Below are 12,795 nucleotides of genomic sequence, written 5' to 3'. Positions count from 1 at the left end.
CTATCATCCTCAGACCCCCAAGCACAAAAAGGCACCTCACTATGGAGTCATCCATGAAATCTTGGCTTATTCTCTCTTCCCCCTTCCCAATTCAAACCTAAGCTTGTCTCCCGCTCAGGGTCCTTGCCAGTCTCTCCAATGCACCAATGTTATTCAAGCATTTGCTTTATCTACTCTTCATGTAAGGTCCTTAAGTTCAGGACTCTGCCTTATCCTACTCATCTCTGAGGCCCCTTTCAGATGCCTCACACAAGGGCATGCTCTTATTGGGTAGGCAATAAGTAATAGCAGTTAGCTATATGGAGACTGCTAGAACCCAGGAGCTATTTTAAAGGCTTTACATGAACCTACTCATGTGATCCCACAATTACCCTATAATGAAGAAACTAGGGCATGAGGTCATCAAATAACATGGCCAAGGTCACACAGTTAGTAAGTGATGAAGCTGGAATCTTAACTTAGCATACGGGTCCCAGCCTGCATCATGAACCACCAGACCACTCTGGCTCCCAACTATGTGTGCAATGAGCTGAACTAGACAGGACTTTGGAGTCTTCAAACCATCCTCTGTCATTGTTTTATCAAATCCTCACAGTAAACCAGCAAGGTGGGCAGGGAAGCCTTATCCCCATTTTAGAGATGAAGAAGTGGAGCCTCCTCAGGGGTCACCAAACTGGTAATTGATGAAAGCCAAACCAGAACTCAAGTCTTTGATTCCCTTTCTCCTGTGTTCATTCCCTTATACCACAAATTATTATAGTAAGAATCTAGTCATGCAAACTAAGCCAATAATCTAGGTAGTCTCAGAAAAGCACAATTCACAAAACATCATCAAACCTCACAAAATTAAAGACACATAAACATAAAGAGACAAAAATTTGACTTACAATTGACAACAATCACTAAGAAAAAAAAAAGTAGAAATAGGTAGGCATGCATCTCTACCAAGTGTTATCAAACTGGATTTGATGCAACATTAACACAAATCCAACGTTTGGAAATTTCTCCTAGATAAGCAAATAAATAGACATAAGAAAACTTTCAAACATATGATGTGGTCAGCTGTAAGAAATGCTGCCACAGAAATCAGAAGCTCTACCAGCTCCAGTGCATCTAAAAATACCACCGAATTACAAAAAGAGTGCAAAGTGATTAAACTTTGATAAAGATGTTCTGAATTCTTGAAAAACATCCTTTTTTTCTTTTTTTCACTATATGGCATGTTTTGGAGCATCTCACAATTGAGTATCTCACAATTCCCTCTAAGAATGAAAAATAAGTCATCCATTACGGTAAGTTTCATTCACTCTTCTCTAAAACACTTGTATACTTAGTGAACACACATCTTCGACTATAAGAACTTCTGGGGGCAGGAGAGAACAGAAGATGGGCGGAGTTCAGCTGGAAAGAAGTAAAGGGAAAGCATGATTCAAAGTGCATACAGGACATAAGGCAAAGAGACAAAGTCGAGTGCATAAAAAACTAGAGAAAAGGCAAGGATTGGCAGTCCTCCCTAAATCAAAGAGCAGTGACCACAACTGGCCTGGAGAGAATCCGGGGTAAATGTCACAAAAGCTATCAGCACTGATACAGTTCAGATGGAAAGCGGTAAGATCTGTGTTTAAGAATCTTAGTGAGAGAAGCGGGAAAGGAGAAGAGAGACGAGAGAAACAGCAAGAAGGGAAGCAGAAGGAGAGTCAGTGAGGGAGGGGTGAGATCGGTGTTTGTTCGTTTGGAATTATTCCAAGTGTAAGTCCAGGCGACAGCAGACCCGTCATCACACGTGACATGAACTCCGAAGGGTCCCTCCATTCCCCTGGTGTCTGGCCCAGCAGATGCCACCTGCTCCACTCAGGGGCCCCTGTGTACGCACCTTGGACGGAAAGGAAGGCAGAGGCATCCCGGTCGCTGTTCTGGAGGCTGCATTTGATGCGCCCGGTGTCCCTGAGCTGCACGTCATGGATTATCATCTCAGAGATGGAGTTTCCATCCTCTTCATAACTGGCAGAGGTAAAGCGCTTGTTGGTGATGATGGGCTCTGAGGGTGTGATGCTCAGCACCACCGTGTCATTCAGAGCCCACATGATGAGCTTCCAGCCCAGCGAGATGGTGCAGTTGAAGCGAGCCTCTGAGCCCTCCAGCACCATTGCATTCTTGGGACCTTCTATGATTTGATAGCTGGATCCAGAAGCTGGAAGGCAGCCAGTTTTTCAAGGAGGTAAGTGAGCGGATCTATGTAAGTCAACCGTACGGCTTAACCCTTCTGTATTTACCAGCTGTGACCTCTGGATACCCAGTTGTCAGACTCCATGTCTTCCTGATCCCAACACCATGTCTCCCCAGTGGACAGGAAGCCACACATCCCGCCTTTCCAACCCCTCCCTTCACAGTTCTCAGCATTCCCACCAAACTGGAAGTAAAAAAATATGCTTTCCTCAACCTCCAGAGATATGTTACCTTGAATACCTGATCCCAGCCTAGTCCCACGAGCACCCTGTAGCCCAGCTCTGCCAAGAAAAGTTTTTTCACCTTTACTATGAAATGAGAGTTATCTTCCCAGTAAAAGGGGAAGGATCTTTGATTCCCACCTCTGAGGAAATCCCAAGGCTTCTCCTCACAAAGAGAATGGGGAACACAGCATGCAGTGATCACAGCCCCATGTGTACCCTGAGCTCTTAGAGTCCCCAAGTGGGATGCTCAGAACAGTGTCTGGGCCGGAGAATAAACAAGGTCAAGAGAGAAGGAATCCAGTTGGAAAAAGACAACAGCTGCGTCCTGAGTACGCTGTCATGGAGTGATAGATCCATCAGTCACCAAGTATCAAGAGAATCGTACTATCACTGAGTCACACCTCTCCTCTTAAGGTCCAGAAGAGACCTCAGTGGGGAGATACAAAGAGAGGGAAGAGGGTAGATAGAAGGATGTGGGGGATAGGCTTTCCTATTGTGAACCACCAAGCGATGCGTCCGGCAGCCTCGTCCAAGTCTCACTACCCTGAGCGCTAGGTTTAAAACGCCAGCAGACAGTCAGGTGCTCACAAGTATAAGACCGCGGTCTCTCAGGTGGGACTCCTGGCTCAATGGACAAGCGATCTCAACTTCTCCATGCCCCACTCCCCTCAGCCGCAAACACAGTCACTAATACTACGGCAACTTGTTTCAAAAGCCAAATATGGTAATCCACGTGACGTCCTTCACAGGACCCCCAAGCCCTCAGCAAAGGTTCATTCCTATGTGACATGCAACGAAGGATGTGTTGATTTGTAAGACAAGCCAAGGATGTCACAGATTGAAGTAAAATTTCTTCCTTCACCCTTTACACCACATTCAACCCTTAGCTCACCAGATGCACCGTGACTCCAGTGAAATCTGGAGTGACAACTCCTGACTGGTATTCCACATGGGGTACGCCAAGGGCTCTCTAGCTCATGTGACTTCAGCCATAACCACCTGAGATGGAATGCTCTACACCAGAAGAGCTCAGGGTATCTTCTGGGCATTTAGGACCAAAGTTCTAATCATCTTAGAGGAGCTAACCAGCAGTGAAAGTTTTCAAGACCTTCCCATGTTTGTAATAAAAATTCAAAGTAAAACTTGCACAGCAAAGGATAGTCTTCAAAATCTCTGAATGCTCATGTTTTTACCACCTATTGTTTAACGACGAAGAAGTAAAGAGCAGCAATACCCAGGACTTGGATCACAGTGGTGAGCTGAGACCCAAACTCGGACCTTCTCTCTTTCCTCCTTTCCCTTCTGATCCCACTCAGGGTTTACAGCAAAAAGAACCCCTGGCAGGCCATGCCCGGTGGTTTCTTCTCAGCCCTACCTGCTTCATCAGTAAGACAACAATGTGTTCCTCTGACTTTCTGGAGCTTTATGATTCTGGTGGGACCACCAGGCAGCCAGCCATATACACTGATTGCCCCCAAATCACTGCAGCCCCCCGTCCTTCCAACTTCATAAGGTCAACTTAAATTACAGGTTCTAAAAGAATCTCATTACAGCCCTACAGCTTCCTGGGGAGACACCACACCCCGGACAGGCATTAACATGTTAACACATCACCTGAGCGCCCAGGATGCAGTGTCTGCCGCACAGACATGTCCCAGAGGCAAGCAGGACCGGGGGACAGGCGGCCAGGGTCAAGGTCAAGGAAGGGATCCTGTGGAGTCCAAAGAGGCAGAACCAAGGGCAAATCAGAATTAACTAAAACGGTTGCTGTGTTTGGGTAAGCATGATGGCTATTCATTTTTTTTTTTTTTTCGTTTTTGCGGGGGAGGGGTCTCTGGGTGTGATAGGAAATGAGAGATGGTGAGATTCTAAAAGCAGCCTCTACTGGGTATCCTCCCTTCTCCCTGGACAAGTGCCTCTGATCCAAGGATCCCTTTGATCTGGGATTTTAGAACAAGAAAAAAGCTTGAGGAGGGATATCAGAATTGATTCCCCAGGGAAGCCACAGCCGCTGTGCCAACTCGGCTCTTTCCGCAAACCCTGAGCTGCACCTTAAGAAGAAGGACAAAAGAAAAGAAAGAGCCAAGTCTACACCCTGAGGAAAGACACGCGCTCTCTCCACCCCCACAGTGTGACAACAGTGCTCTTCCCCTGCTCCTGAGGCAGGTCACAAGAGCTACGTGGACAGAACCCAGGTTCGGATGTGGACAGAGCCCGGACGGCTGAGACCCAGGCTTCCCTGCCAGGAGCTCGGTCCAAGCAGTCCCACTGAATGCGCGGACCCGTTCAGAACCATGACTCCCTCACAGCCCGGTGGGGGCTGACAGCTTATCTCACTCCAAGCCCGCAGACTGCCGCGTGTGACCAAGACAACACGCAGGCCACCTACCTTACCTCACAGGTGGGAGGTGAGGCAGAGGAAGGCCAAATGGAAACGCCTTGAGTTTGAGCCTGCCCTCTATATTAAACAGGAGGCACCCAGTCTTAAGCACTCCATTCCCCTGACAGTGTCACCCACAGCCTTGGCTTCCCACCATGGGTAAACCCATGGTTAGGCCTGCCTCGTGACTCAGAAGCCGTATCCCGATAATGCGAGGTCCTGGAGCCGCCCCCCTCTCCCTGAGCCCTATCAGCTGTGGTGTGTGTGACCCTGCCCTGTGTAGAACAAATACGAGAAAATTGTAAATAAGACCTTCATCAAACACAAAACCACCCTTTCCTTCTCCTCCCCCTTTCATTCTGTAGAGCAAATAGGCAAATTGGGGCAGAGCCGCGGCAAAGATCAGGGTCCCCCTCCCAGACACTCCCCTGGCTGCCAACGTGGTGGTCGCCCAACTCAGGAGTCGATCCACTTCCAGGATCCTTACTCACACTCACACTCTAATTTCCATCTTAGCACCCCAACACCTTGCTTCCTCCCCTGCCGAGGATCCTACTCCACCAGGCATCTCCATGAACGACGGGCTGCAGCCCGGACTGAAGTGCATCTCTTTGAGTCACAGCATCTTCCCATCCGCAAAATGGGAATCACTCCAACAGTAGCTCCTCTGCCTGCTTCCGCGCCTCCCACCAGCCTCCATCACTTGATCCTAAACATGGATGATACAACCTTCTGCAAAGGCTGTCTCTCCGCTCCCTGTGGGAGCAGCTGGCCGTCTCCCTGGCAGGAGGTTAGATCCCCCTATCCTCCCACTCTCCTCCAGCAGGCTCCTCACTGTACCTGAGGACCCCTCACCTTCCCCCTTCTCTTACTCAGCACTGGGAAGGAACCAAAAAGCAGACAATTAAAAGCAGAAGGGTCAAAGGGAAATGAAATGGATTTAGCAGCAGAGAAATGGTCTGGTGTGACAGCTCCGAGAAAGAAAATGGGAGTCGGAGCACATCAGGGATTGGGACAGTCAGAAGGAAACTGCGAAGTGAGGGAGGGGTCCCGAAACACCTGCAGAGTCCCTGCAATCACTGCTGTGCCACCAGCACCCAGAACTGTTATCTACATGACAACCAACCAGTGGGATCTTCTCAGCAAACCAGTGTGATCACGGACCCCTCCTCCACCTTTAATATTTAAATATTTAAAATATTTTAAACACATCCACTTTAAATAAAGACCAGATAACCCTTACCATTATCATATCTTAAGACCTTACTTAGTCTCACATTAACTTCCTTCTGCCCCAAACTCCACACTCTGGCCACCAGACTATCCTAAATTTATCAAACTCACCAAGTCTCTCTGGCCCCAGGGCCTTTGCACAGGCAGTGATCAGCCTGGCATACCAGTCTTGCTTACGCCTCAACTCCCAGTCTAGTTGTCTCCTCCCCAGGGAAGGCTTCCCAGAATTTGAGGTTGAATTATCCTATAACAGGCTTTCAAATTATAGAAGCAATTATCACAATGGTGATTTTATATTGATTTTTCACCTAATGCCTGATTCCCCTGCTAGACTGTAAGGTCTTTGTTAGCAGGGACAATGCCTGGTTTTGCTCATCACCACATCCCAGTGCCTGCAACTAAATGGCACCTAACAGGCCCTCAGGGAATACTCACTGAGTAAATAAGTAAGGGTGTTGGATTCTAAATAACCCATTATACTGGGGCAAGGTAGAGAGGAGAGAGCTGGCAAGAACCCGCTGGATGCACAGGGAGGCCGCTCTCAGCTATTCAAAGCCAACTCCATAAATGAAAGTGTCTCTACTCCAAGACTTTCCAAGATGAAACATCCAAGGGGCTCAGGATTTTGTGATGGACCCCATCTCTCAGGGAGCGTAGGAATTAGCCCATAACCCTCTCCCCTCCTGGAACAACCATCTCCACGCCTCAACCAAAGCCATCCCTTTGTCCAAAATAGAGCGTCGGGGAAAAATACCTCAGAAAAACGGTAGACCCCATGGCATATCAGTTTCCTGCTGAGCTGCCAGAAGAGATCTTTGCTGCTGTGGCTGAAGTAGCCACAGTAGAGCCTTGTCCCTAAAATGTGTGCTGAGTGTGGTCTACTAGCCCCAAGACAAGTCCTTAAGCTCCACACGAGCGGGGACAGTGTTCCCTCTCCACTCTACAAACAAATGTTTATCCAGCAGCTACTAAACACCTCTCACTGTGCACTGTAAGCCAGGAGTTTCCAAACATCTTGGTGCCCAAAAACATGTTAACACCACAGCCTGGTCCCCTGGGCTTAATGTTTCCACACACCCCAACCAAAACTCACAAAACAGTCCCTACTGCCCATAACACACTCCAATAGTCCCTATACTGTTTTATGTCTTTTCCGTTTTTCAATAAATATTGAATATTGGGGGAGGGGATATCAGAGTGTCTGAAAGGGAGCATTCGTGGGAGGTGCTTGATGTCACTGTTGATACACGAAGGTGTTCAGTTTGTGAAAAGTCATCAGACGGCACCTCTATGACTTGTGCACTTTTCTCTATGTTTATTATGCTTAAGTGCAATGCCTTAAAGTCACCACATAAGGAATACAGCACGGATACCTTTGCAGTTTAAAACTTAGTTGAGAAGACAAGACAAATGCACCTGAAGCAAAGAAATCTAGACAAGACATAACGAGAGAAAGCTGAGGGAGCCAACTCCAGTCGCCCTAAGGACCCCTCTGTCTGCTCGCTCCTCCTGCAAAGTGAAGTCAGATCGGGAGGCCCTGGCCGGGGATACCCTGGAGTCCATTCCAGCTAACACCCTGAGGGAGATCCAGGATGAGGAGAAGCTGATGGGAGAAATGTCAGGCCTCACAGGCATCCACACGCCCCTCCCTCCGCCGCCCTGTCAATAAACAGGAGCTGGCATTATCACCCTGAACACTGCCAGTCAGGAGGGCTTCAGGGAGGAGGAATGGGGCCTTCCTTGAAGGCCAACTATAAATGGAAGAAGAGAAAACCAGGAAGAGGATGGGACATTTCAGTAAAAGCATGAGTATGGGAAGGTACAGAAGGCAAAGGCCCACACCAGCAACAACCCAATGAACAGGACTATTGGGCCAAATGCCCATGAAGGACTTCTCCCACAGCTCAGTCAGCAGAGCTGGGAAATGGGCCCAGCCGAAGGGACCCCGCTGTGGGAAGGGCCCAAAGCAGAAGCTTCTGGCAGTCACCTGTCCAGGCTGCCTCTTCTGGGTTCCCTTCTGCCCACTTCAGCAGATGCCCATGAAAGTTCCACCAAGCTCGCAAGAGCCCTACCTGCCAGCCCGGCCAGGACAACCAGTGTGGTCGGGATGCCTTTCCAGCTGCTCTCCATCCCCACACGTTTTCTTCACCCCTGGAGAAACAAAGCAGGCAGGTCACAGTCTACCACTGAAGCACATCTGCCATTCAGAGCACACAGAGCCCCTCCTAGCTCATGGGTCCGTGGATGGGTTAGAGCTTCTCAGCATGGTCACAGCACCAGCCTCCCCCTTCCACCTGCTGGATCAGAAACTCCAGCGGCAAGCCCAGAGATCTGTCTCAGCAATGCAACAAGGAGCCAGTTCTGGCATGTGCTCAAGTTTGAGAATCACTGTATTAATTGATCTTACTCCCAAGCCCATGTATAAATTACGGAATGCAGATGGTATACCATTACCACGGAAGCCCTCACCAAGATGCAGGGGTGCGGGCTTACTGCTCTTCATTTCAATCATGGTGTTTTAATCACTGGGAAAAAGAAATCCTGCCCATGACAAGTTCACATTCTCAAAAAGAGGCAACAAAATGGGGGGGGGACAGAACATAAGCTTATTAGAAGGCGCCAAAGCTATGAAGAAAAATAGAATAGGAGAGTGTGTACACGTGACTGTGTGCATGGGGTGGGCTGGCTATGACCACAACTAGGGAAATTGGAGAAAGGCTCCCGAGAAGCTGCCCTGTGAACAGTGAAGGAGGTGAGGTTGACAGTCCCGTGGGCATCTTCAGAGGAGCTTTCCAGGCAGCGGAGCAGCAAGTACAAAGGCCCTGGGGTGGGATAGTGCCTGGCATGTTTGAAAGGGCTCCAGGGCTGGGGCAGAGTGAGGAGCGAGGGAAAGGGGGAGAGGTCAGAGTTAGGGGAGGCCAGGGTAGACTGAGTAAGTCCTTACTGGCCCCTTGACAGCACAGGGAGATCCTGTCATGTACACCTCTTGGCCCTTCCTTTGAGTCCCTTATTCTTGGATAAACCTCTGCTCATCCTACACCCCCACATGTTATCTTGTGATTTTCCCCTTCTCCCCTGCGACCAGCCTATGTGACAAAGTCACCCGCTCCGTGAGGTCCCACTGGAGCATTTAAAGTAAATCACCCACTGAACAGGCCGGGAACTGTCCGCAAAAACGACAGACCCTTAGCCTCAGAAAAGGGTCTTTTTCTTTCAAACATTCTTCAACACCACCATGTGGTACACAGCACCCTAACCGGGGAATGGTTTTCTGTGGCTTTGGCATAGACAGGGATTTCACAGCCCCATCAGCCAGTGGGGGAGAACCCAGGGGAGCCCAACCAAACCCTCCAAAATGTGGGGCACTGGGTTCCGGGAGAAACACCTCCCCAACCGTGGGATTTTGTCATGAGCTGACACCTGTCCAGGGCTTCAGTCCCCTCTCTTCTGGTACAGACCAAAAGAGACAGCCCCCACAGCAACACACAAGCAGAAACACAAGCAGGGAGACAGGGCACAGACTAAAACCCGCCACACCTCAGTCTGCAGAGCACACAGCATACAGGTTGCAGAAGACAACTGAGAGGTGGTTTGAAGCATGGCAAAGACACCCAGCCCTGTAACCCGCTTTCCCTCCTAGCGAGATCCTGGGTATTCACAACTCACGAGGAGGAACATAGGCTTTCTACCCCCTTTGTTTCTCCGATGTGTTGGGAAAGCAAAACTGAGCATGTGTGCTCAGCTATAACCACTCGTGGGCGTAAGGTAAAATTCAAAGAATGTGTGCCGCGGCCCCAGCGGCGGTGGACCCCGCCCCCTGCCCGGCGGGCCCCACCCCGGCAGTAACCCAAAACAGGCTTAGAGACCCACACAAACACGCCTCAGCAGCAAGGTGCACAGACACCCTAAGTGAAATCACAGCCTTCCCAGACCGATTCCAGATCCTGAATCATGAAGTGCCAAAGAAATCATTTGCTAATTGTCAAAGTTCGATGAGCACAACGCAGCAGGCCAGGCACCGCACCAGTCCACTGCGGGGGTAGCCCAGAGTGCTGCACCCCAGCAGCAGCTGGAGGAGAAGCTGAACCATCACGTCATAGAGCTTACACATTTCACCGAAAGCAATAAATGCCAAGGGCGCAGCCTGCACTATTGAAACTGCGGTGGTAGCGGAAGGTCCACCGGGGACGCTGATAACCGAGAGGAGTCAGGCTCCGGACTGCGGCCAGAGGGCTGCGCTTGCGGCAGGCTCCGTTCTGCCGCCGTCCTCTCAGGCCCTGGCTTCTCCGTAGGACCCGCACTTGGTTTCGACAGAGCCCAGCGGAACCCACAGGGCGGGCGGGTCAGGAGCTCCCAAGAGCTGCAGGACCTGGAGCAGGACTACTGCAGACGCTGATGCGCGCCGGGCTCCCCGTGAAGGGTGCGTGCCGTCAGGAAGCCGATTTCAAGTTTTAACTGAACTCAGACATTTTGCTTTAATTAAATTAGGACCTACGGCAAGTAATTTGCAAGTTAATATCTCTAGGGAGAAGCGGGACAGATCCCTGAGTTGATCTCATTCCTTTTGTGATGGAGGATTGGAAGGGCCCCCTTCCAGGTGAGAAGCTGCAAAGCCTCCTTAAGATCTCACACCTTATTAAAGTGTATGGCACAGGCAGGGCTGAACCACCGACCAGTCCCTTACTGCCCAGAGAAGGCAAAAACAGAAGGCGTGGTCTCAGGGAGGGCAGTGCTGGACTTTACCATCTCACGACGCCCCACACACAAGCCCTGCTTTCTGGGGCCGGGGAAGTAGCTTGAGATGGTAAAATCCGAAGGCACCTGCCGACGTTCTGTTCCAGGCAGAGGCAGGAAGCCAAGACCCGACAGGAAGGACAAGGGCCCCTCAGGGTGAGTGAGAGTCAGCTGCCTCAAAAGGGCGCCCTGCAGCCGTCTGGCCGTTCTCGGGACTCGGCACCAGCACAGCGGGGCGTCCGCCGACCCGCAGGGACTTCAGAGCAGCTCTCCTTCCCTTCCCACAAACGGCATTTGCAGGTGCGTGCGATGAACAGCAGAGCCGCCGGGATTTTCCAGCGCTGGAATCCTGACCTCCCAGATTGCGGCGTCTCAGCTTTCCCCGCGCGCGGAGCGCAGCGCGCTGTGACAGGGGCTGCCGCTCCGTGAGAAAGCCTCCTGAATTCCGAAACCCCCAGGGCAGCCCCCTCTTTTAATGTTTAACTCTGTGTCCCTTGGGCAACAACGAGTGTGTGTTTGCAGGCGGGACACTTTTCCTGGGACAGCAGCTAGAGGCCGGCGGCCGGGCGACCCGCCCCTCAACCGAGACAGGTGCCTGGGGACCAGCCCGCTGGACAGACAGACGCCCGGCCGCTGGCTGGAGCTGCCTTACCTCGGGCAGGAAGGCCTTCTTCCTCTTCCCGGCTTCAGAAGAGGTTCTCCGATCCCCGGGGCATCTAGCCACGGTTCTGTCTCAGTCCACACAGACGCAGGAACACACCTGTGCGGCCTCCGGAGAATCCCGACCCATGTCACCTGTTAACAGGAAGTTCCCGGCGAAATGCTCTTCCACATCACAGGCCAGGCTATACACACAGAGGTGGCCTCTGCCTGCCACCCGCCTCTCGCTCCCGGAAGGTGAGCGCGCCCCAGAGTTGACGTTTTTCCTGCTAACCATTAGCCAGCCCCAAACAGCAGCCTGGGCAGTGCGGTGGGGCTGGACACGCCACGGCCACCTCGGGGTCACGGCCGCGGGCCCTGGGCCTCCGACCCGGCTCCTCCTCTGGGCCGCTCTCAGTCCTGGTCCCGCAGCCCTGCCTGCGCCCTGTGGGCCTGGCCGGTGGTCACTCTTGCCCGGGCTGGGGGTCCTTCCCACCCCAGGACACGGGCCTGGACAACCTTGCCGCCCTCTGGCGTCAGTGCAGGCCCGGGGCTGGCGGAGCGGGTTCCTTCTCTGGGCCTGTCACCTCCACCTCCACCTCGGCAAGAACTGGTTCTTGGCTGAAAGGAAAGAAGCCCTGAGGGGGGAGCCTTCTGGAATGTGGCCACCCCGCCCCCTGCGGGAACAAAGGAACTTGGCTTCTCCGAGCACTGTGGAAACTTCTGGAAAAGACTACGACCTGGAATCCGCTGTGTAGCCCGGTCCTGAACTGTTTGCTCTCTGCGGTTCTCTCTGAGCGTCTGGCTTGTCTCCCTCAATGCGTTTTCATCTTGTCAGGGGACTCAGGGTCAAGGGCCTCTGAACAGAATAGACACCAACATGTGGGTCATCTACTCAGCGGAAGGCACCGACACAAATAAGTCCGGGTGGGGAGGGGATGTTTCTCCCCAGTTGAACAGCATCAGAATACATTCCAAAAGATGCACGTTTGGCCTGAAGATTTTTTTAAGCTGAAAATATTTGACATTTAACCAACTTTTTTGAAAAGCCTTCTCAGAGCTTCCCTTTGCTGACTGAAAGCAGCCACTGCTGGGAAATAAGGCTGCCATAAATTCGTCTTCAGGGTGGATCTACTCCCAGAAGGGAGAACACAAATAAAGCCTATTCCAGGCCCCTTCTCCACAGGGAGCTTGTGACCCAGAATAAGATTGAAAGACCACTCTTACCTGTATAGATAAACATTATCACAAATTTTCCCATCTCCTGTCTCTTCTCCTGAAAATCTATTTGTCCTTCAAAAAAAAAACAATAAGTGTGTAGGAGAGGGGGAAAAAATGTTCTTATATTCTCCTTGGTTT

The 12,795-nt window shown here is 51.2% G+C and overlaps 1 protein-coding gene across 1 annotated transcript in view; it reads right to left on the bottom strand.

The window, feature by feature from the left end:
• LOC111155830 (immunoglobulin superfamily member 5) overlaps positions 1 to 11,680 on the bottom strand; it is a 38,652-nt gene extending 26,972 nt beyond the window's left edge. Inside the window, exons 1-3 of the mRNA XM_022516246.1 lie at positions 11,450 to 11,680; positions 8,136 to 8,214; positions 1,874 to 2,191 (exon numbers count right to left, since the gene is read on the bottom strand). Coding sequence (XP_022371954.1) covers positions 1,874 to 2,191; positions 8,136 to 8,193 — 376 coding nt within the window. The 5' untranslated portion in view covers positions 8,194 to 8,214; positions 11,450 to 11,680. The remainder of the gene's footprint in view (positions 1 to 1,873; positions 2,192 to 8,135; positions 8,215 to 11,449) is intronic.
• Positions 11,681 to 12,795: the final 1,115 nt, after the last annotated feature.

Source organism: Enhydra lutris, unplaced genomic scaffold, assembly GCF_002288905.1.
Source record: "Enhydra lutris kenyoni isolate GAN:26980312 unplaced genomic scaffold, ASM228890v2 scaffoldscaffold43, whole genome shotgun sequence".
In the NCBI taxonomy this organism is placed as follows: Eukaryota; Metazoa; Chordata; class Mammalia; order Carnivora; family Mustelidae; genus Enhydra; species Enhydra lutris.
This window is presented reverse-complemented; position numbering and strand designations above follow the sequence as displayed.